Source organism: Mobula hypostoma, chromosome 1 (genome assembly GCF_963921235.1).
Source record: "Mobula hypostoma chromosome 1, sMobHyp1.1, whole genome shotgun sequence".
NCBI classification, from domain to species: Eukaryota; Metazoa; Chordata; class Chondrichthyes; order Myliobatiformes; family Myliobatidae; genus Mobula; species Mobula hypostoma.
The window spans coordinates 253,650,418-253,673,580 of record NC_086097.1 but is presented as its reverse complement, the minus strand read 5'-3'; the positions used below and the strand labels follow the sequence as shown (position 1 = coordinate 253,673,580).

The window sequence follows — 23,163 nt, the reverse complement described above, 5'->3', positions numbered from 1 at the left end:
CCATCAGGAAGAAGGTACGGGAGCGTCAGGACCCACATCACCAGGTCCAGGAACAGTTATTACCCCTCAACCATTAGGCTCTTGAACCAGTGGGGATAACTTCACTCACCTCAATATCGTGAACCGATTCCACAATCTATGGACTCACTCTTAACGACTCTACATCTCAATGCTCTCAATATTTATTGTTATTTATTTATTATTATCCTTTTTTTTGTTGCATGGTTTGTTGTCTTTTGCATGTTGTTTAGTTGTGCATCTTTGATGTGTGTGATTTTTCACTGATTCTATTGTGTTTCTTTGCCTTTACTGTGAATGCCCGCAAGAAAGTGAATCTCAGGGTTGTATATGCACTTTGATAATCAATTTGCTTTGAACTTTGAGTATGTACAGCACACACTTCTCCAGTCCTGAGACACCAATCCTGAAGCTGGAGACCTTTAAGAAATGTGCTTCGAGTCTCTGCAGTTCCTTCCATGTGTTCTTTAACAGCCACAGATGTCCTGTTTGGGCTTAGTGATTTCAAAGGTCTGATTTTTTTCCCTTTTTTTAAGCATATTTATCCCATCCAAAGCTTCTTGCTTGTCCCCAGATATTACAGTGCTAGCATCATACTGCTCAGAATTCAAATCAGGGTTATTATCAACAGCCTATGCCCCAGTAGGGGTGAAGGGATTGAGAAGAAGATCTACACCTACACGGAGCACGGAGTATTCGCGAAGAAAAGCATCACCCTTCATCAGTGACCTCCCCCACACCACACAGGTCATGCTCTCTTATCACTGCCGCCATCAGGAAGGAGGTACAGGAGCCTCAGGACTCTCACCACCAGGCACAGGAACGGTTATTACCCCTCAAACATCAGGCTCCTGAACCAAAGGGGATAACTTCACTCAACCTCACTTGCCCCATCATTGAATGTTCTCACAACATATGGAGTCACTTTCAAGGATTCTTCATCTTATGTTCTCAATATTCAACATTAATTGATTAATTTTCTCTGTCTCTGTTTCACATTGATTGTTTGTACTGTTGGGTGCAGTCTTTCATTGATTCTACTGTGTTAGATTTACTGAGTATGCCCACAAGAAAATGTTTGTATAAATAGACGTATATGTACTTTCAACTTTGAATCACCTCAAAATTATCCACAAATACAATGAACCAATCTGGCGCATTAACAAGAGCTGTGCAAAAGACACATAATGAGGCAGTGATAATTCATCAATGGGCTACATAATTTATTCAGTAGTTTATGTTCCCCATTTCCAATTAAAACATGTCTGTTAAACAGTAAAAACCATAGCACTTAAATTAACTGACCTTACAAATTACCATATCAACCACAATGAAAAATCAGCAGGACGGCAGTGAAGGAACCAGAGAACGGGCAGGCACTTAATAGGCTCATGAAAACCTGTACCTCTTGGTTTGAAATGTCCTAGTCCAAAACTGTCATTTCCTAGCAAATTAAAAAAGAAATTAATACAGTGGATTGCGCTTAATTGGGCCATCGGTTAATTGGGACAGCCACTTACTTGGATCAACTCTTAAAGAACAAAAACTAATTGTGGAAATTGCTGGGATTGCCTTCGTTATCTGGGACACTATGCTGCTTAATTGAGACAGGAAACTCATGTCAAACAGTTTCCACAAGCTTTAGTTGTGTGTGACACTGCACCATGTTTAGAGTGAACAGTTTTTAAATAACCTCAGTTGCATGTGTCTGTGTTCAAGAACTAGTGATTTTGGTCACTGATAGTTGTCAAGAAATAAGCAGTAAGACAATACAAAACTGTTTTGCTCACTGCAGTTTCAAGCATTCAGATCTGGAGATGCCAGAAAGAGCCGGGAGTTGAAATGAAACAATTTCACTAGTTCAACAAGGACTACAGAGTTTCAACAATCATCTTGAATGTTAGAATGAAAATGAAGATTTGGTGGATGCAAACATTGAAAGCAAAGTTTTCTTTTTAGCCGAAGTTTCATGGAAATAGTTTAAAAATATACTTAAAAAGAGACAAATTGAGTAGCAGGTTATGTATTTAAATGAAATCAAGGGAAAAAAGTAGAGTCGACGGTTTTGAAAGCAATAGATGAAGGCTGTCCATTATCTACACCAAAGACCTGCCAAAGGGTATCGGCCCGAAACATCAACTCTACTTTTTTCCAGAGATGCTGCCTGATTCGCTGAGTTCCTCCAGCATTTTTTGCGTGTTACTAGCTGTCTGTACTGATCTAGTTCATTTACAGCCAATCAAAAGAACACAGCAGTGTACCCTAGATGAAATCCTCCGTCGAAAACCATTACGAACTAATACACAGTTTTATCATAATGTAGTAGTATTGGTAGTGTTTGAATTTGTTCTGTGTTTCATTTAAGTACATAACTTGCTACTCAGTATGTCTCTTTTTTGATACATTTTTAAACTATTTCCATGAAACTTCAGCTAACTGGGGCAGACACTTAATTTGAACAAAATGTACTGGTCCCAACGTGTCCCAATTAACCGGAATACACTGTACCAAGATAAAGTTAACATACATCTGTGGTTGCAGTCATATATTGCAGCTGAAGTCACTAGTCTTTGGATCTGTTCAGGTTTATATCAGATCTTATATACAGGAGATCTGCTATCACACACGGGCACAATTTTACAGAAGGTTGCCAAAAATAAATTGTGTACTCTGTTTTCCAGGATATTCATTTGCTAGATGCTTATCAAGCACAGTTTAAAATAAACCTCATAATACTACTATTCGATACAAAGTAGAGATCCCTGTAAATATAGTTCCTGTAGCAGAAATTACATTTACACATATTTGTATTATTTGAAGACACATTGCACCATGAAAACTTTAGAAAGGCATTTTAACAGATCAGAAAAAGATAAATTAAGGATCATTTTTACCTGCAAGATCAATTTTAGATGCATTAGGACTAAATTAAAGAACTCTGATAGAAAACGTAAGAAAACAGAAGTATCTTTCATACTTTTCATTCTGTTTGCAGATGTTTTTTAATATTTATTTCTTCAAACCCAGTGAGTGGACGCTAAGCCACGATTCACCGTCAAAATCTTAAGCGTTAAGAATAGATTGGATGGCATTTTGTTTTAAAAGAATACAGGAGAATGTTTTAAATATAACAGGGCTTGTTATAGGAAAGTCTGCACGACTTTTCGTTAAGAAAAGGTGTTCATTATCTCTATGCAAAAAGCTTTAATTAATACAGTTCAGTGATCTCACAAATAGAGACCCTTTGAAGGCTTATGCATAAAATTCCTTGGTTGGTGCCTTTTGATAGGCTGCAGTGGGTGGTTTTCTTTCTCCAAGGTCATAACTACCTTCGTCCTTCTTCCTCATGCGGTATACCAGCAACAAGATGAGGAAGATGGCAAACAAAAAGCCAATGACACCTCCAGCAATGACCGCTACAAGAAAGAGAGTACAGCAGTGTGAAAATCTTTGCAGAAACAGACAATTAACTGCACTTGAGTTCAAGTTCGTTCAACCATACAGCTAAACAAATCAGTGTCCCTCGGGACCAAGGTGCAAAGCACAGAACCAACAGTCACACAGAGCACATGCAGCACGTATAATTACAATAGCAGAAAAAAGTACAATCACAGAAAAAAAATTTCTCTATTTATTGAGAACAAGCCTCCCGGCCCTCAAGCCACGCCACCCAGTAATCCTCCAATTTGCTCCCAGCATTAAGACCATAAGACCACAAGACAAACAAACAGAATTAGGCCATTCAGCCCATCAAGTCCAGTCACCATTTCATCATGGCTGATCCCAGATCCCATTCAACCCCATACACCTGCTCTCTCACCATATCCCTTGATGTCCTGACCAATCAGGAATCTATAAACTTCCATCTTAAACATACTCACGGATTTCACCTCCGCCACAATCTGTGGCAAAGCATTCCACAGATTCACCACTCTTTAGCTTAAAAAAATCCCTCCTTACTTCTGTTCTAAAATGTTGCCCCTCAATTTTGAGGCTGTGCCCTCTAGTTCTGGATACCCCCACCATAGGAAACATCCTCCCCACATCCACCCTATCTAGTCCTTTCAAAATTCGGTCGATTTCAATTAGATCCTCACACATTCTTCTAAATTCCACTGAGATGAGTACAGGCCCAAAGCTGCCAAACACTTTGCATATGTTAACCCTTTCATTCCCAGAATGCAATTCAACCTGAAATTTGACAGGGAGAAAGTAGTCTTACGTAGCAGTATTTCAGTAGAGCAAAGGAAATTATAGTGGTATGAGAGAGAGGAGTTGGACAAAGTAAATTGGAAGGAGATGCTGACAGGGATGACAGCAGAGCAGCAATGGTGTGAGTTTCTGGGAAAAATGAGGAAACTGCAGGATATATTAAAAAAAAATGTTCAAATTGCAAAATAGCACAACTATGGCTGACAAGGGAAATCAAAGCTAATGTAAAAGCAAAAGAGAAGGCATAAAACAAAGCAAAAATTAGCAGGAAGATAGAGCATTGGGAAGCCTTTAAAAACCAACAGAGAGCAACTAAAAGAATCTTTAGGAGGGAAAAGATGAAATACAAAAACAAGCTAGCAAACAGTATCAAGCACGTAAAACATAAAAGAGAGATGAGAGTGGATGTAGGACCGCTTGAAATTAATAACAGGGGACAAGGAGATGGCATATACATTAATGAGTATTTTGCACCAGTCTTCACTGTGGAAGACATTAGCAGTGTGCCAGACATTGAAGGGTGTGACAGAAGAGAAGTGAGTGCAGTTACTATTTTAAGAAAGAAGGTGCCCAGAAAGCTGAAGGATCTAAAGGTACATAAGTCAACCAGACCAGATGAACTACACAGTAGGGTTCTGAAAGAGGTAGTGGGAGAGATTATGGAGGCATCAGTAATAATCTTTCAAAAATCGTTGGACTCTGGCATGGTGCCAAAGGACTGGGAAATTGCAAATATCACTCCACTCTTTAACAAAGGGGGAAAGCAGGAGAAAGGAAATTATAAACCAGTTAGCCTGACCTCAGTGGCTGGGAAGATGTTAGATGTTAAGGATGAGGTTATGGAGTACTTGGTGACACAAAACAAGATAGGACAAAGTCATATGGTTTCCTCAGGGGAAACTCTTGCCTAACAAACCTATTGGACTTCTTTGAGGAGATTACAAGTAGGATAGATAAAGGCAGTGGTCCTCAACCTCCGGGCTGCGAAGAATGCAGTGGTGCAGCGGTGGCTGGAACGCACCCAGCACATCTTTAAGAAAAAAGCCAAAATAAACAAGCTAATTATTTAGCTGCTGCCTGGCACGTAAATATCAGCCCAGATCAGAGATCTATAATATGATTAGGAATAGTCAGCATGGCTTTGTCAAGAGCAGGTCATGCCTCACAAGCCTAATTGAACTTTTTGAGGATGTGACTAAACACATTGATGAAGGTAGAGCAGTAGATGTAGTGTATATGGATTTCAGCAAGGCATTTGACAATGTACCCCATGCCAGGCTTATTGAGAAAGTAAGGAGTCATGGGATCCAAGGGGACATTGCTTTGTGGATCCAGAACTGACTTGCCCACAGAAGGCAAAGAGTGGTTGTAGATGGGTCATATTCTGCATGGAGGTCGGAGACCAGTGGTGTGCCTCAGGGATCTGTTCTGGGACCCTTACTCTTTGTGATTTTTATAAATGGCCTGGATGAGGAAGTGGAGGGATGGGTTAGTAAGTTTGCTGATGACACAAAGGTTGGGGGTGTTGTGGATGGTGTGGAGGGCTGTCAGAGGTTACAATGGGACATTGATAGGATGCAAAACTGGGCTGAGAAGTGGCAGATGGAGTTCAACCCAGATAAGTGTGAAGTGGTTCACTTTGGTAGGTCAAAGATGACGGCAGAATATAGTATTAATGGTAAGACTCTTTGCAGCGTGGAGGATCAGAGGGATCTTGGGGTCTGAGTCCACAGGACACTCAAAGCAGCTGCACAGGTTGACTCTGTGGTTAAGAAAGCATACAGTGTATTGGCCTTCATCAATTGTGGAATTGAATTTAGGAGCCGAGAGGTAATGTTGCAGCTATATAGGACCCTGGTCAGATCCCACTTGGAGTACTGTGCTCAGTTCTGGTCACCTCACTACAGGAAGGATGTGGAAGCCATAGAAAGGGTGCAGAGGAGATTTACAAGGATGATGCCTGGATTGGGGAGCATGCCTTATGAAAACAGGTTGAGTGAACTCGGCCCTTTCTCCTTGGGGCGATGGAGGATGAGAGGTGGCCTGATAGAGGTGTATAAGATGATGAGAGGCATTGATCGTGTGGATAGTCAGAGGCTTTTTCCCAGGGCTGAAATGGTGTCACAAGAGGACACAGGTTTAAGGTGCTGGGGAGTAGGTACAGAGGAGATGTCAGGGGTAAGTTTTTTTACTCAGAGAGTGATGAGTGCGTGGAATGGGCTGCCAGCAACGGTGGTGGAGGCGGATACGATAGGATCTTTTAAGAGACTCCTGGATAGGTACATGGAGCTATGGGTAAGCCTAGGGACATGTTCGGCACAACTTTGTGGGCCGAAGGGCCGGTATTGTGTTGTAGGTTTTCTATGTTTCTAAGACTGCAGAAAAGGCCTAATCACAGGACAATTTACAATGAACAATTAACCTACCAACCGGTACGTCTTTGGACTGTGGGAGGAAACTGGAGCACCCAGAGGAAAGCCACGCGGTCACAGAGAGAACGTACAAACTCCTTAACGGCAGCGGTAGGAATTGAACCCAGGTCACCTGTAGTGTAAGGACCAGCCCAAAGCTGTTCCTCATCAGGCTCTAGTGCAGCTACAGGCAAACACAATGCAACTCATCTTCACCGAGCGATCAGTGGAGGGCACACCGATGGGCGAGGTCAGCCCCCAACCCAGCACACCAGCACACGGTAATGTGTCAAAGTTCTTGCTGAGCTCCCTGTAGTCCACAGTCAACTACACTCCCTCCATTAATACATTCACACAGTGGCCATTTTACTAGACACCACCTGTAACTAATAAGTGGCTACTGAGTGTATGTTCACAGTCTTCTGCTGCAGCCTGTCCAGTTCAAGGATCGACATGTTGTAGGTTCAGAGATGCTCTTCTGCCGCCACTGTTGCAACACGTGATTATTTGAGCTACCGTTGCCTTCCTGTCAGTCTGGCCCCTCTCCCCTGACCTCTCTCAGTCTGGTCATTCTCCGTGACCTCTCTCAGTCTGGCCCCTCTCCCCGACCCCCCCCTCAGTCTGGCCATTCTCCCCTGACCTCTCTCAGTCTGGCCATTCTCCTCTGACACCCCTCAGTCTGGCCACTCTCCTCTGACCTCTCTCGGTCTGGCCATTCTCCCCTGACCTCTCTCAGTCTGGCCACTCTCCCCTGACCTCTCTCGGTCTGGCCACTCTCCCCTGACCTCTCTCGGTCTGGCCATTCTCCCCTGACCTCTCTCGGTCTGGCCACTCTCCCCTGACCTCTCTCGGTCTGGCCATTCTCCCCTGACCTCTCTCAGTCTGGCCACTCTCCCCTGACCTCTCTCGGTCTGGCCATTCTCCCCTGACCTCTCTCAGTCTGGCTGTTCTCCTCTGACCTCTCTCAGTCTGGCTACTCTCCCCTGACCTCTCTCAGTCCGGCCACTCTCCCCTGACCTCTCTCAGTCTGGCCGTTCTCCCCTGACCTCTCTCAGTCTGGCCGTTCTCCCCTGACCTCTCTCGGTCCGCCCACTCTCCCCTCACCTCTCTCAGTCTGGCCATTCTCCCCTCACGTCTCTGTCTGGCCACTCTCCCCTCACCTCTCTCAGTCTGGCCATTCTCCTCTGACCCCCCTCAGTCTGGCCATTCTCCCTGACCTCTCTCAGTCTGGCCACTCTCCCCTCACCTCTCTCAGTCTGGCCGTTCTCCTCTGACCTCTCTCATTATGAGGAGTTTTCACCCACAGAACTGCTGCTTACTGGATTTTTTTTTGTTTTTTGCACCATTCTCTGTAAACTCTAGAGATGGTTGTGTGTGAAAATCCCAGGAGATCGGCAGATTCTGAGAAACTCAAACCACCCTGTCTGGCACCAACAATCACTCCATAGTCAAAGTCACTTAGATCACATTTCTTCCCCATTCTGATGTTTGGTCTGAACAACAACTGAACCTCTTGACCATTTCTACATGCTTTTAAGCATTGAGCTGCTGCCACGTGATTGGCTGACTGGATATTTGCATTAACGAGCAGGTGTACAGGTGGACATAATAAAGCGGCCACAGAGTGCATTCTTAACTCTGAAAAATTAGATCAGCTGACAGAGTCATAGAACACTACAGTATAACAGCAGGCTTTTCCATGCATCTAGTTCGTGTCAAACTATTAATTCAGTCAGAATGGATCTTTAAAGAAAGAAAGCATCCTGGTTCTCAGTTTCTGCTCGCAAGGCTTCACGTGAGCCTGATCAGGGGGGCTACGCAGGTGCTATGCCTTACCCAGGAGTGACCTGCAGGCTGGCACCTTCTTTGGTAGAGATGTATCCCCACCCCACAATCTGGTCTAAGTAATAAAAGATAAAAATAAATAATCGATCTTATTCCCTCAGTCCTTGTTGAATAAAGGAGCCACAGTTTCTGCCCTCCACTCACCTGTGCAGGTTAAATCAAAGCTCCCACTCACCTGCAAGCACTTCTGTTCTCTGGAAAAGACTTTCTGCATGTTTTTCTGCAGAGACATCATTGCCATCGGTATTCATCGTTGGCTTTTCAATAACAAAGTCATCTCCTTTCTTTGTCTCCTCTTTAACCATGGTGGCTACAGTCGTCTGCAATTACACAAATCAAAAAGAAATTCGGAAGTGGGATTTACAGGAAACAAAGCAATTTAAAATCTACTTGCTTGAATTAAGCCTTGGTAAAATAATCCGTCACTTTGCACAATGGTTCTCTGTAAATATTGTACAAGTGGGGAGGGGACCAAGAGAATTCAAAGTCATTAGTCATACAGCACCACAGCACAGAAAGTCCCTTCAGCCCATCTAGTCTGTTCTGATTAGTCCCACCAACCTGCATTTGTATCATCAACCTCCATACCCCTCCCAACCAAATACTTATCCAAACTGCTTTAAAACATTGAAACCAAACCCACACCCACCGCTGGCAGTCATTTCACACTCTCACCACCCTCATTTCACCTTTCACCTTTAACCCATGACCTCTGGTTGTAGTCCCACCCGACCTCAGGAGAAAAAGCTCGCTTGCATTTACCCTACCTTATACCCCTCCTAATCTTGTATATCTCTATCAAATCTCCCTCATTCTGCGAAGCTCCAGGGACTAAAGTCCGAACTATTCAACTTTTCCTAATAACACAAGTCTTCAAGACCTGGCAACATCCTTGTAGCTTTTCTCTGATCTCTTTCAATCTGACCGGCATCTTTCAGAATCAGGTTTAATATCACTGGCATATGTAATGAAATTTATTCTTATGCAGCAGCTGTATGTTGCAAAACGTGTAAAGAGTGTAAATTACAGTAAGATATACTATAAATTACACCAAGATGGTATAAAAAATAATTAAGTGCAAAAAAGAAGAGAAAGAAATGAAGTAATGTACATGGGCTCATTCAGAGTCTGATGGCGGAGGGGTGGAAACCGTTCTTGAATCGTTCAGTGTGATTCTTCAGGCTCCTGTACCTCCTCTTGATGGTAGCAATGAGAAGAGGGCATGCCCTGGGTGATGAGGGTCCTTACTGAAATTTGAGAGGGAGAAGCACAAGTCACATGTAATGGGATAAAGGGAATTACAGAGGCATGAGAGAGGAGGTTGCCCAGGTGGATTGGAGAAGGGTACTGGTGGGGTGACAGCAGAGCAGAGATGGCTGAAGTTTCGGGGAATAGTTCACAAGGTGCAGGATAAATATGTCCCACAGAGGAAGAAGTTTTCAAATGGCAGGGGTCGGCAACCATGGCTGACAAGGGAAGTTAGGAACTGCATAAAAGCCAAGGAAAGGACACATAAGGTAGCAAAGGTGAGTGGGATGTAGGATGATTGGGAAGCTTTTAAAATCTATAAAAAAAGGCAACTGAAAAAGCTATAAGAAGGGAAAACATGAAATATGAGGACAAACTAGCTGATAATATAAAGCAGGATACAAAAAATTTTTCAGTTATGTAAAGAGTAAAAGGGTGATGAGAGTTGATACTGGTCCATTGGAAAATTATGCTGGTGAGGTAGTAATGGGGACCAAGAAATGGCAGATGAACTTAATGGGTACTTTGCATCTGTCTTCACTGTGGAAGACACTGGCACTGTGCCAGAGGTCCTTGGGTGTCAGAGTGTAGGAGCGAGTGCCATTGCTATAATGAAGGAAAAAGTGCAAGGCAAACTGTAAGGTCTTAAGGTGGATAAGTCACCTGGACCAGATGGACTACATCCCGGAGTCCTGAGAGAGGTTGCTGAAGAGATAACTGATGCATTGGTCATGATCTTTCAGGAATCACTTGATTTTGGCATGGTCCCAGGGGACTGGAATTGTAAATATCACCCCACTATATTCCTTCCTTCTTAAAATGGGAGGAAGGCAAAAGAAAGGAAATTACAGGCTTGTTAGTCTAACCTCAGTAGTTAGACCATAAGACAAAGGAGCAGAAGTAGGCCATTCGGCCCATCGAGTCTGCTCCGCCATTTTATCATGAGCTGATCCATTTTCTCCTATTTAGTCCCACTGCCCCACCTTCTCACCATAACCTTTGATGCCCTGGCTACTCAGATACCTATCAATCTCTGCCTTAAAGACACCCAATGACTTGGCCTCCACTGCAGCCTGTGGCAACAAATTCCATAGATTCACCGCCCTCTGACTAAAAATTTTTTTTCGCATTTCTGTTCTGAAAGGGCGCCCTTCAATCCTTAAGTCATGCCCTCTTGTACTAGGCCCCCCCATCATGGGAAACAACTTTACCACATCCACTCTGTCCATGTCTTTCAACATTCGAAATGTTTCTATGAGGTCTCCCCTCATTCTTCTAAACTCCAAGGAATACAGTCCAAGAGCGGACAAACGTTCCTCATATGTTAACCCTCTCATTCCCGGAATCATTCTAGTGAATCTTCTCTGTACCCTCTCCAACGACAGCACATCCTTTCTTAAATAAGGAGACCAAAACTGCCCACAGTACTCCAAGTGAGGTCTCACCAGTGCCTTATAGAGCCTCAACATCACATCCCTGCTCCTGTACTCTATTCCTCTAGAAATGAATGCCAACATTGCATTCGCCTTCTTCACTACTGACTCAACCTGGAGGTTAACTTTAAGGGAATCCTGTACGAGGACTCCCAAGTCCCGTTGCATCTCAGAACTTTGAATTCTTTCCCCATTTAAATAATAGTCTGCCTGTTTATTTTTTCTGCCAAAGTGCATAACCATACACTTTCCAACATTGTACTTCATTTGCCACTTCTCTGCCCATTCTTCCAATCTATCCAAGTCTCTCTGCAGACTCTCTGTTTCCTCAGCACTACCGGCCCCTCCACCTATCTTCGTATCGTCAGCAAACTTAGCCACAAAGCCATCTATTCCATAATCCAAATCGTTGATGTGCAATGTAAAAAGAAGCGGCCCCAACACTAATCCCTGCGGAACACCACCGGTAACCAGCAGCCAACCAGAATAGGATCCCTTTATTCCCACTCTCTGTTTCCTGCCAATCAGCCAACGCTCTATCCACGTATGTAACTTTCCTGTAATTCCATGGGCTCTTATCTTGTTAAACAGTCTCATGTGTGGCACCTTGTCAAAGGCCTTCTGAAAATCCAAATATACAACATCCACTGCATCTCCCTTGTCTAGCCTACTGGTAATTTCCTCAAAAAATTGTAATAGGTTTGTCAGGCAGGATTTTCCTTTAAGGAATCCATGCTGAGTTCTGCCTATCTTGTCATATGCCTCCAGGTACTCTGTAACCTCATCCTTGACAATCAACTCCAACAACTTCCCAACCACCGACATCAAGCTAGCAGGTCTATAATTTCCTTTTTGCTTCCTTGCCCCCTTCTTAAATAGCGGAGTGACATTTGCAATCTTCCAGTCCTCCGAAACCATGCCAGAATCTATCGACTTTTGAAAGATCATCACTAATGCCTCCGCAATCTCCACAGCTACTTCCTTCAGAACACGAGGGTGCATTCCATCTGGTCCAGGAGATTTATCTACCTTTAGCCTATTCAGCTTCCTGAGTACTTTCTCTGTCGTAATTGTGACCGCGCATACTTCTCTTCCCTGCCACCCTTGAGTGTCCGGTATACTGCTGATGTCTTCCTCAGTGAAGACTGATGCAAAATACTTGTTCAGTTCCTCTGCCATCTCCTCATCTCCCATTACAATTTCTCCAGTATCATTTTCTATCGGTCCTATATCTACTCTCATCTGTCTTTTACTCTTTATATACTTGAAAAAGCTTTTAGTATCCTCTTCGATATTATTTGCTAGTTTCCTTTCATAGTTAATCTTTTCTCTCTTAATGACCTTCTTGGTTTCCTTTTGTAAGGTTTTAAAGACTTCCCAATCCTCTGTCTTCCCACTAATTTTTGCTTCCTTGTATGCCCTCTCCTTAGCTTTAACTTTGGCTTTGCCTTCTCTTGTCAACCACGGTTGCATCCTTTTTCCACTCGAAAATTTCTTCTTTTTTGGAATATACCTGTCTTGCACATTCCTCGTTTCTCGCGTAAACTCCAGCCACTGCTGCTCTGCCGTCTTTCCCGCCAGTGTCTCTTTCCAGTCAACTTTGGCCAGTTCCTCTCTCATGCCACTGTAGTTTCCTTTACTCCACTGAAACACCGACACATCAGATTTCGGCTTCTCTTTTCCTAATTTCACAGTGAACTCAATCATGTTATGATCACTGCCTCCTAAGGGTTCCTTCACCTCAATCTCTCTAATCACCTCCGGTTCATTACACAGTACCCAATCCAGTACAGCTGATCCCCTAGTGGGCTCAACAACAAACTGTTCTAAAAAGCCATCTCACAGACATTATACAAATTCTCTCTCTTGAGATCCAGTGCCGACCTGATTTTCCCAATCCACTCGCATGTTAAAATCCCCCACAATTATCATAGCACTGCCCTTCTGACAAGCCTTTTCTATTTCCTGTTGTAATTTGTAGTCCACATCACTGCAGCTGTTTGGAGGCCTGTATATAACTGCCATCAGGGTCCTTTTACCCCTGCTATTCCTTAGCTCAACCCATAAAGATTCTGCACCTTCCGATCCTATATCACCTCTTTCTAATGATTTAATATCATTTCTTACCAATAAAGCCACGCCTCCCCCTCTGCCTACCTTCCTATCCTTCCGATACACCGATACAGTTGGGAAAGTGTTGGAGTCTATTATTAAGGATGAGGTTTCCACGTACTTTGAGACAAATGATAACATAAGTCAAAGTCAGCATGGTTTCTGTAAAAGGAAATCTTACCTGACAAATCTTTTAGAGTTCTTTGAGGAAGTAACAAGCAGGTGGACAAAGGAGAGGCAGTGGATGTCATTTACTTGGATTTTCAGAAGGCATTTGATAATGTGCCACACATGAGCCTGCTTAACAAGATTAAATCCTACGGTGTTACAGGAAAGATACTGGCATGGACAGAGGAATGGCTGACAGGCAGGAGGCAGCCAGTGGGAATAAAAGGGGCCTTTTCTGGTTGGTTGCCAGTGACTAGTGGTGTTCCTCAGGAGTCAGTATTGGAATCACTACTTTTCACATTGTTTGTCAACAATTTGGACAATGGAATTGATGGCTATGTTTCAAAGTTTGTGGATGATACAAAGATAGGTGGAGGGGTGGGTAGTGCTGAGGAAGCAATGTGATTGCGCAGGACTTGGACAAATTAGAAGAATGGGCAAAAAAGTGGCAGATGGAATATAGTGTTGGAAAATGTATGATGATGCATTTTTGTAAAAGGAACAATAGTGCAGACTATTATCTAAATGGGGAGAAAATTCAAACATCAGAGGTGCAGAGGGACTGAGGAATCCCCGTGCAAGACACCCAGAAGGTTAATTTACAGGGTAAGTCTGTGGTAATGAAGGTAAATGCAATGTTGGTATTTATTTCCAAGGGGAATAGAATATAAAAGGAAGTAGATAATGCTGAGGCTTTATAAGACACTAGGCAGGCCTCACTTGGAGTATTGTCAACAATTTGGGCACTATATCGCAGAAGGGATGTGTTGTCATTGGAGAGAGTCCAGAGGAGGGTGGAGGATTATTCCGGGAATGAAGGGGTTAACATAGACCGTAAGACCATAAGACAAAGGAGCAGAAGTAGGCCATTCAGCCCATCGAGTCTGCTCTGCCATTTTATCATGAGCTGATCCATTCTCCCATTTAGTCCCACTCTCCTGCCTTCTCACCATAACCTTTGATGCCCTGGCTACTCAGATACCTATCAATCTCTGCCTTAAATACACCCAATGACTTGGCCTCCACTGCTACCCGTGGCAACAAATTCCATAGATTCACCACCCTCTGACTAAAAAAATTTCTTCACATTTCTGTTCTGAAAGGGTGCCCTTCAATCCTTAAGTCATGCCCTCTTGTACTAGACTCCCCCATCATGGGAAACAACTTTGCCACATCCACTCTGTCCACGTCTTTCAACATTCGAAATGTTTCTATGAGGTCTCCCCTCATTCTTCTGAACTCCAAGAGGAGCGTTGAGCAGTTTTGGGCCTGTGCTCACTGGAATTTTAGAAGAATGTGGGGGTATCTCATTGAAACCTACTGAATGTTGAAAGGTGGAAGTGGAGAAGATGTTTCCTATGGTGGGGGTATCCAGAACTAGAGGGCACAGCCTCAGAATTGAAGGGCGACCTTTTAGAACAGAGATAAGGAGGAAGATTTTTAGCCAAAGAGCAGTGAATTTGTGGAATGCTCTGCCACAGACTGTGGTGGAGCCCAAGTTTATGCGTATATTTAAAGCAGAAGTTGATCGTGTCCTGATCAGTCAGGGCATCAAAGGATATGGTGAGAAGGCAGGTGTATGGGGTTGAGTTGGATCCGGGATCAGCCATGATGGAATGGCAGAGCAGACTCGATGGGCTGAATGGCTTAATTCTGCTCCTATGTCTTCTGGTCTTAATGATGGATGCCATCTTTTTCAGGCATTGCCTTTCAAAGATGCCTTGGATGCTGGGGAGGCTGGTACTCATGGTGGAGCTGGCTGAGTTTGCAACTTTTTACAGCATTTTCTGATCCTGTGCAAAGGCTCCTCTGTCCAACAGTGATGCAACCGGTTAGAATGCTCTGCATTTTCAAATGGCGCCACCTTTTGAAAATGCCCGTGATGCTGGGGAGGCCGGTGCTAGTGCAAGGTTGTTGCTGCAATGCCACTCAGCTAGCTGATCCATCTTGCTCCTGTACGTTTCCTCAGAACGGCCTGTAAACCCTGCCAGAGCAAACACGCCTCCAATTCTGTCTTTAACCTCAACTGGAATTATTTTTTAATCTCTTAAGGTAGCCTTCCATAAGTCATTCCTGGACCTCTGATATAATTCTGATCACCAGTCTTGAATGTCACAGATCTAGTCCTCAGTAGACTATGAATCTCCTGGTTCATCCAAGGCTTTTGGTTTGGGTATGTCCAGTACGTTCTTCGAGGGGACACATTCATCCACACGGGCCTTGATGAAGTTGGTGACAACTGTGGCATATTCATTCAGACTCAGAGACAAGTACCTGAACATTGTCAATCCACCGATTCAAGGCAGAGCTGTAAGCGTTCCTTCACCTCCCTTGACCATACCCTCTTGGTCCTCGCCACTAGTACTGTGATCTTTAGTCTCTGCCTGTATGCTGGGCGGCAGTAGAAATACAGCTGGGTTATTGGACTTTACTAAGTGTGGGCAGAAAGTGTTCTTGATGGTGGTATAACAGCAGTCAAGTGCGTTGGCTCCTCTGGGTCCACAGATGTGTTGGTAGTGGTTGCTCAGAGACGTCTTCAAGCTGGCCAGGTTGAAACCCCCCGCAATGATCGGGAGGGGATCAGGGTGTGGTGTTTTATGCCTGCTGATGACACTGCTCACCTCCTCCAGTGCCCGCCTGATGTGGGGTGGAATGTACACCACTACCAGGATGATGGTGGAAAACTCCCTAAAATAGATGACATTTGACCCCTGGATGTTCCAGGTCAGGTGAGCAAGACTGAGACAAAACTGCCATGTTTATGCTCCATTAGATAATCATAAAGCATACTCCATCTCCTCTGCCCCTAAAAGACTGAGCTGTCCCGTCCTTGCAGAAAATTCCTATAGGCAGGTGACCATGACTGCACACAACACTCACCAACTTCAACATAACATCCCAGCTCCTGTACTGAGTAGGTTACATGTGGGCTGGAGGGCCTGCAATGTGCTGTAAATTTCGATGTTCTATAAATACTTTGATTTATGAAGGCCAATGTGCCGACAGCATTCTTTCCGACCCTATCTACCTATGGTGCCCCTTTCAATGAATTGTGGACCTGTATTCCCAGATCCCTCTGTTCTACCACACAGTGATCAAAATTCATTGTAAAATAGCGATAAATTTTACAAAGTCAACATCAAATACACAGAACATAAGCAGCTTAAGAAAAGAAATCATCTGAAAATGTTCCTGGAATTGGAGCTGCATCGACTTACCTCTGTTTGGACCGGCTTCCTGAGCATTTTTTTCTGTGTGGTTGACTCCACTCTGGCAGTCGCTGACCTTGTGGCTTCAGTGGTTGGCCGCAGGTCTGGATTTACCTGAGCAGGCCTGAAAGTCACCACCTGTACCTCCGTATCAAAACTCCCTGCCAAAAGAGAAAATCAATCTCAAAATACATGCCAGGAATCACTGCAGGCTGTAGGCTAAGTGCTGATTGTGGTAATTATCCATTAATTAATATTAATAGCTACAGTATTCATCTTTCTGAATGTGCAAGACTCAATGGGCAAAAATGCCCTCATTCTACTACTATGAATTATGATCTTAACTGAAAACTAATACAACCATCATGTTACTGAGGAGAAAGGGCTTAAACTGATAAAGACAAATGGTACCAGATACACAGGACAGCAATAAGATGGAAAGAGTACAGAGTAAATTTATAAGATGATGCCAGGATTGGGGATCTGAGTTATGGGGACAGGTTGAATAGCTTAGGACTTTAGTCCCTGGAGAGTAGAAGATTGAAGGGAAATTTGATGAAGGTTTTGCAAAATTATGAGATGTGAAAATAATGTAAATGCAAGCAGAACTTTTCCACTGAGGTCAGGTGAGACTACAACTGGGCGTCATGGGTTAAGGGTGAAAGGTTAAATGTTTAAGGGAACATGAGAGGAAACTTCTTCACGCAGAGGGTGGTGAGTTGCCTGCTGCAGGTTGTGGATGCATGTTAACAGAAGTTTGGATAAGTACAGGATGGTAGGAGGTATGGAGGGTTATGGCTCTGGTGCAGGCTGATGGCAGTAAACAGTTTAAATGGTTCAGCACAGACTAGATGGGCCAAAGGCCTGTTTATGTGCTGTACTTTTCTATAACTCTATGACAGCCAGTGGAAGTATTTTGGAAACAGAAAATTTAATGCAAGTATTTTTTGAGCAATAGGAAGCAGCTGTTAATCAAAAAATTCAGTCAAAACATTCTTACAAGGAGTGGGACATCCAAACCCAAAGTCCCTTTGGTGATACGGCGACATGAGGACAAAACCAGGCTAAAGAGGTGACTTTACATCAGATACAGCGGAACTCTGGGTAGTGAAAATAAATTAAAGGGTCAGCACAACATTGAGGGCCAAAAGGCCTGGACTGATCTGTACTGTTCTGCTCTCAGTAGGTCCCTCCCGTACCAAATGAAGTGGTGACTGAGTTTGCTCCTGGTCTTCTGCTGCTGTAGTCCGTCCACGTCAAGGTTTGACATGTTGTGCATTCAGAGATGCTCTTCTGCACACCACTGTTGTAACCATGGTTATTTGACCTTCCTGTCAGCTTGAACCAGTCTGACCATTCCCCTCTGACCTCTCTCATTAACAAAGTGTTTTCACCCACAGAACTGCTGCTCACTGGATGTTTCTTGTTTCTCGCACCATTCCCTGTAAACTCTAGAGACTGCTGTGTGTGAAAATCCTAGGAGATCGGCAGTTTCTGAAATACTCAGACCACCCTGTCTGGCACCAACAATCATTGAACCATCGCTAGAATACAAACTCAATATCGCAATGTTTTTGTGGCTGTCACTAGGAATTTTAATCATGTTTCTCTCGAGGCAGCAATACCGACTTTTTATCAATACGTCAGATGCCCTACACGGGACAACAGAACACTGGATCCTCTGCTTGCGAATGTAAAGGATGCAGACAGTGCTGTCCCCTTCCCCCACCTGGCAGATCTGATCCCAGCCTGGTCCCGCCAACACCAGCGGCAGTCTGTGTCAACAAGGATTATAAGGAGATGAACTCAGAATGTTAAGGAATGTTTTGAGAGGACAGACTGGGATGTGTTATGTGAGCCACACAGAGAGGACATTAACAAAATGACTGACTATATCACAGACTATATAAAATTCGGTGAGAACACCATGTTGCCAGCCAGCACAGTACATTGCTTCCTAACACCAAGGCCTGGATCTCCAATGACCTGAAAGAAGTTTTGAATATGAAGAAGAAAGCCTTCAGCTCTGTAGATAGACAAGTAAAAATCCCTAGAAATCATAAGACACAGGAGCAGAATTAGGCCATTCAGCCCATCGAGTCTGCTCTGCCATTCCATCATGGCTGATCCCAGATTCCACTCAACCCCATACAGACACCTTCTCACCATATCCTTTGATGCCCTGACTAATCAGGAAACAATCAACTTCTGCTTTGAATATAGCCATGGATTGGCCTCCACCGCAGTCTGTGGCAGAGCATTCCACAGATTCACTACTCTCTGGCTATAAAAATTCCTCCTTATCTCGGTTCTAAAGGGTAACCCCCTCAATTATGAGGATGTGCCCTCTAGTTCTGGATATTCCAACCATAAGAAACATCCTCTCCACATCCACCCTATATAAAACTTTAAATATTCAGTAGGTTTCAATGAGATCCACACCCCCCCACCGCCGTATTCTTCTGAATTCCAGTGAGTGCAGGCCCCAAGCTGCCAAACACTCCTCATGTTAACCCCTACATTCCCAGAATCATTCTCTGGACTCTCTCCAATGGCAACACACCCTTTCTGAGATACGTTGCACAAAGCTGTTGACAATATTCCAAGTGTGACCTGACTAGTGTCTTATAAAGGCTCGGCATTATCTCCTGATTTTATATTCTATTCCTCTTGAAATAAATGCCAACATTGTATTTGCCTTCTTTACCACAGACGCAACCTGTAAATTAACCTTCTGGGAGTTTTGCACGAGGACTCCCAAGTCCCTCTGCACCTCTGATGTTTGAACCTTCTCCCCATTTAGATAATAGTCTGCACCATTGTTCCTTTTTACCAAAATATAACACCCTCCATGTCCCCAAAGCCTTCTCCTTCCCTTCTGGTGAATGCTTGTGTTCCAAACTCCCCATTTTTGGAGTATCCTGCCTCCATGGGGATGACAACCTTCCCCCGCCTGACTGTGACGGCAGGTCAGGCTGGGAGCCAGCTGCAGAGACTACATCAAGGCAAGGCTGCTGGCCTGGACAGTATCCACCCCAGGGTACCAAAGGCCTGTGTGAGCCGGCTGGCTGGTATTTTGCAGCATCTTTACAATCTGATTCTGAGTCAGGAAAAAATACCGGTGCTGTGGAAAACTTCCTGCTTGGTTCCTGTACCCAAGAAGGTGACGCCATCTTAACTTAATAACCATAGATCGATTGCCCTCACACCTCATGTGGTGAAGGTGCTGGAGAGGCTGGTCCTGACTTACCCTGGACCGCAGGTGAGATCTTCATTGGACCCTCTACAGTCTGCCTACCAACCTCATGTGGGAGTGATGATGCCGTCATCTACCTGCAGCAGAGCGCTCACTCCCATCTGGATGATGCTGGTGGCACTGTGAGAATCACATTTTTAGATTTCTCCAGTGCGTTCAGTACAATACAGCCACTTCTTCTGAGTAAGAAGCTGCAAAGGATGGGCATAGACAAATCGACTATCTCCTGGAGTACTGACTACCTGACAGACAGACCCCAGTTTGTACGGCTGGGTAGTTCTCTGTCTGAGGTGGAGGTGCTTGGCACTGGAGCCCCACAAGGGACTGTCCTGTCTCCATTTCTGTTCACACTGAACACCTCAGACTTTCGTACAAATCCGAGTCTGTCACTTGCAGAAGTTCTAGAATGGTTGGGGGGTGGGAATCAAATTAGAGCGGCTAGGTGTGAGGAGGTTAGTTCACAACAGAGGGATGGGAACCAGTGCAGAGAGACAGAGGGGTGTAAAGTGAGCGTAGAAGCAAAAAGTACAAAGGGGAAAAGTAAAAGTGGCAGGCCGACAAATCCAGGGCAAGCATTAAAAAGGGCTAAGAGAGTTGTAAAAGAGCGCCTGAAGGCTTTATGTGTCAATGCAAGGAGCATTCGTAATAAGGTGGATGAATTGAAAGTGCAGATTGTTATTAATGATTATGATATAGTTGGGATCACAGAGACATGGCTCCAGGGTGACCAGGGATGGGAGCTCAACGTTCAGGGATATTCAATATTCAGGAGGGATAGACATGAAGGAAGGGGAGGTGGGGTGGCGTTGCTGGTTAAAAAAGAGATTAACGCAATAGAAAGGAAGGACATAAGCCGGGAAGATGTGGAATCGATATGGGTAGAGCTGCGTAACACTAAGGGGCAGAAGACGCTGGTGGGAGTTGTGTACAGGCCACCTAACAGTAGTAGTGAGGTCGGAGATGGTATTAAACAGGAAATTAGAAATGTGTGCAATAAAGGAACAGCAGTTATAATGGGTGACTTCAATCTACATGTAGACTGGGTGAACCAAATTGGTAAAGGTGCTGAGGAAGAGGATTTCTTGGAATGTATGCGGGATGGTTTTTTGAACCAACATGTCGAGGAACCGACTAGAGAGCAGGCTATTCTGGACTGGGTTTTGAGCAATGAGGAAGGGTTAATTAGCGATCTTGTCGTGAGAGGCCCCTTGGGTAAGAGTGACCATAATATGGTGGAATTCTTCATTAACATGGAGAGTGACGTAGTTAATTCAGAAACAAAGGTTCTGAACTTAAAGAGGGGTAACTTTGAAGGTATGAGACGTGAATTAGCTAAGATAGACTGGCAAATGACACTTCAAGGATTGACGGTGGATATGCAATGGCAGGCATTTAAAGGTTGCATGGATGAACTACAACAATTGTTCATCCCAGTTTGGCAAAAGAATAAATCAAGGAAGGTAGTGCACCCGTGGCTGACAAGAGAAATTAGGGATAGTATCAATTCCAAAGAAGTAGCATACAAATTAGCCAGAGAAAGTGGCTCACCTGAGGACTGGGAGAAATTCAGAGTTCAGCAGAGGAGGACAAAGGGCTTAATTAGGAAGGGGAAAAAAGATTATGAGAGAAAACTGGCAGAGAACATAAAAACGGACTGTAAAAGCTTTTATAGATATGTAAAAAGGAAAAGACTGATAAAGACAAATGTAGGTCCCCTGCAAACAGAAACAGGTGAATTGATTATGGGGAGCAAGGACATGGCAGACCAATTGAATAATTACTTTGGTTCTGTCTTCACTAAGGAGGACATAAATAATCTTCCAGAAATAGTAAGGGACAGAGGGTCCAGTGAGATGGAGGAACTGAGCGAAATACATGTTAGTAGGGAAGTGGTGTTGGGTAAATTGAAGGGATTGAAGGCAGATAAATCCCCAGGGCCAGATGGTCTGCATCCCAGAGTGCTTAAGGAAGTGGCCCAAGAAATAGTGGATGCATTAGTGATAATTTTTCAAAACTCGTTAGATTCTGGACTAGTTCCTGAGGATTGGAGGGTGGCTAATGTAACCCCACTTTTTAAAAAAGGAGGGAGAGAGAAACCGGGGAATTATAGGCCGGTTAGCCTAACGTCGGTGGTGGGGAAACTGCTGGAGTCAGTTATCAAGGATGTGATAACAGCACATTTGGAAAGCGGTGAAATGATCGGACAAAGTCAGCATGGATTTGTGAAAGGAAAATCATGTCTGACGAATCTCATAGAATTTTTTGAGGATGTAACTAGTAGAGTGGATAGGGGAGAACCAGTGGATGTGGTATATTTGGATTTTCAAAAGGATTTTGACAAGGTCCCACACAGGAGATTAGTGTGCAAACTTAAAGCACACGGTATTGGGGGTAAGGTATTGGTGTGGGTGGAGAATTGGTTAGCAGACAGGAAGCAAAGAGTGGGAATAAACGGGACCTTTTCAGAATGGCAGGCGGTGACTAGTAGGGTACCGCAAGGCTCAGTGCTGGGACCCCAGTTGTTTACAATATATATTAATGACTTGGATGAGGGAATTAAATGCAGCATCTCCAAGTTTGCGGATGACACGAAGCTGGGTGGCAGTGTTAGCAGTGAGGAGGATGCTAAGAGGATGCAGGGTGACTTGGATAGGTTGGGTGAGTGGGCAAACTCATGGCAGATGCAATTTAATGTGGATAAATGTGAAGTTATCCACTTTGGTGGCAAAAATAGGAAAACAGATTATTATCTGAATGGTGGCCGATTAGGAAAAGGGGAGGTGCAACGAGACCTGGGTGTCATTATACACCAGTCATTGAAAGTGGGCATGCAGGTACAGCAGGCGGTGAAAAAGGCGAACGGTATGCTGGCATTTATAGCGAGAGGATTCGAGTACAGGAGCAGGGAGGTACTACTGCAGTTGTACAAGGCCTTGGTGAGACCACACCTGGAGTATTGTGTGCAGTTTTGGTCCCCTAATCTGAGGAAAGACATCTTTGCCATAGAGGGAGTACAAAGAAGGTTCACCAGATTGATTCCTGGGATGGCAGGTCTTTCATATGAAGAAAGACTGGATGAACTGGGCTTGTACTCGTTGGAATTTAGAAGATTGAGGGGGGATCTGATTGAAACGTATAAGATCCTAAAAGGATTGGACAGGCTAGATGCGGGAAGATTGTTCCCGATGTTGGGGAGGTCTAGAACGAGAGGTCACAGTTTGAGGATAGAGGGGAAGCCTTTTAGGACCGAG

General features: G+C 44.2%; 1 protein-coding gene across 1 annotated transcript in view; it reads right to left on the bottom strand.

Annotated features, from left to right (window-relative positions):
- Window positions 1-1,216: 1,216 nt before the first annotated feature.
- The window catches only part of sdc2 (syndecan 2), a 157,991-nt gene continuing 136,044 nt past the window's right edge, over window positions 1,217-23,163 (bottom strand). Inside the window, exons 4-6 of the mRNA XM_063067371.1 lie at window positions 16,666-16,817; window positions 8,662-8,806; window positions 1,217-3,434 (exon numbers count right to left, since the gene is read on the bottom strand). Coding sequence (XP_062923441.1) covers window positions 3,271-3,434; window positions 8,662-8,806; window positions 16,666-16,817 — 461 coding nt within the window. The 3' untranslated portion in view covers window positions 1,217-3,270. The remainder of the gene's footprint in view (window positions 3,435-8,661; window positions 8,807-16,665; window positions 16,818-23,163) is intronic.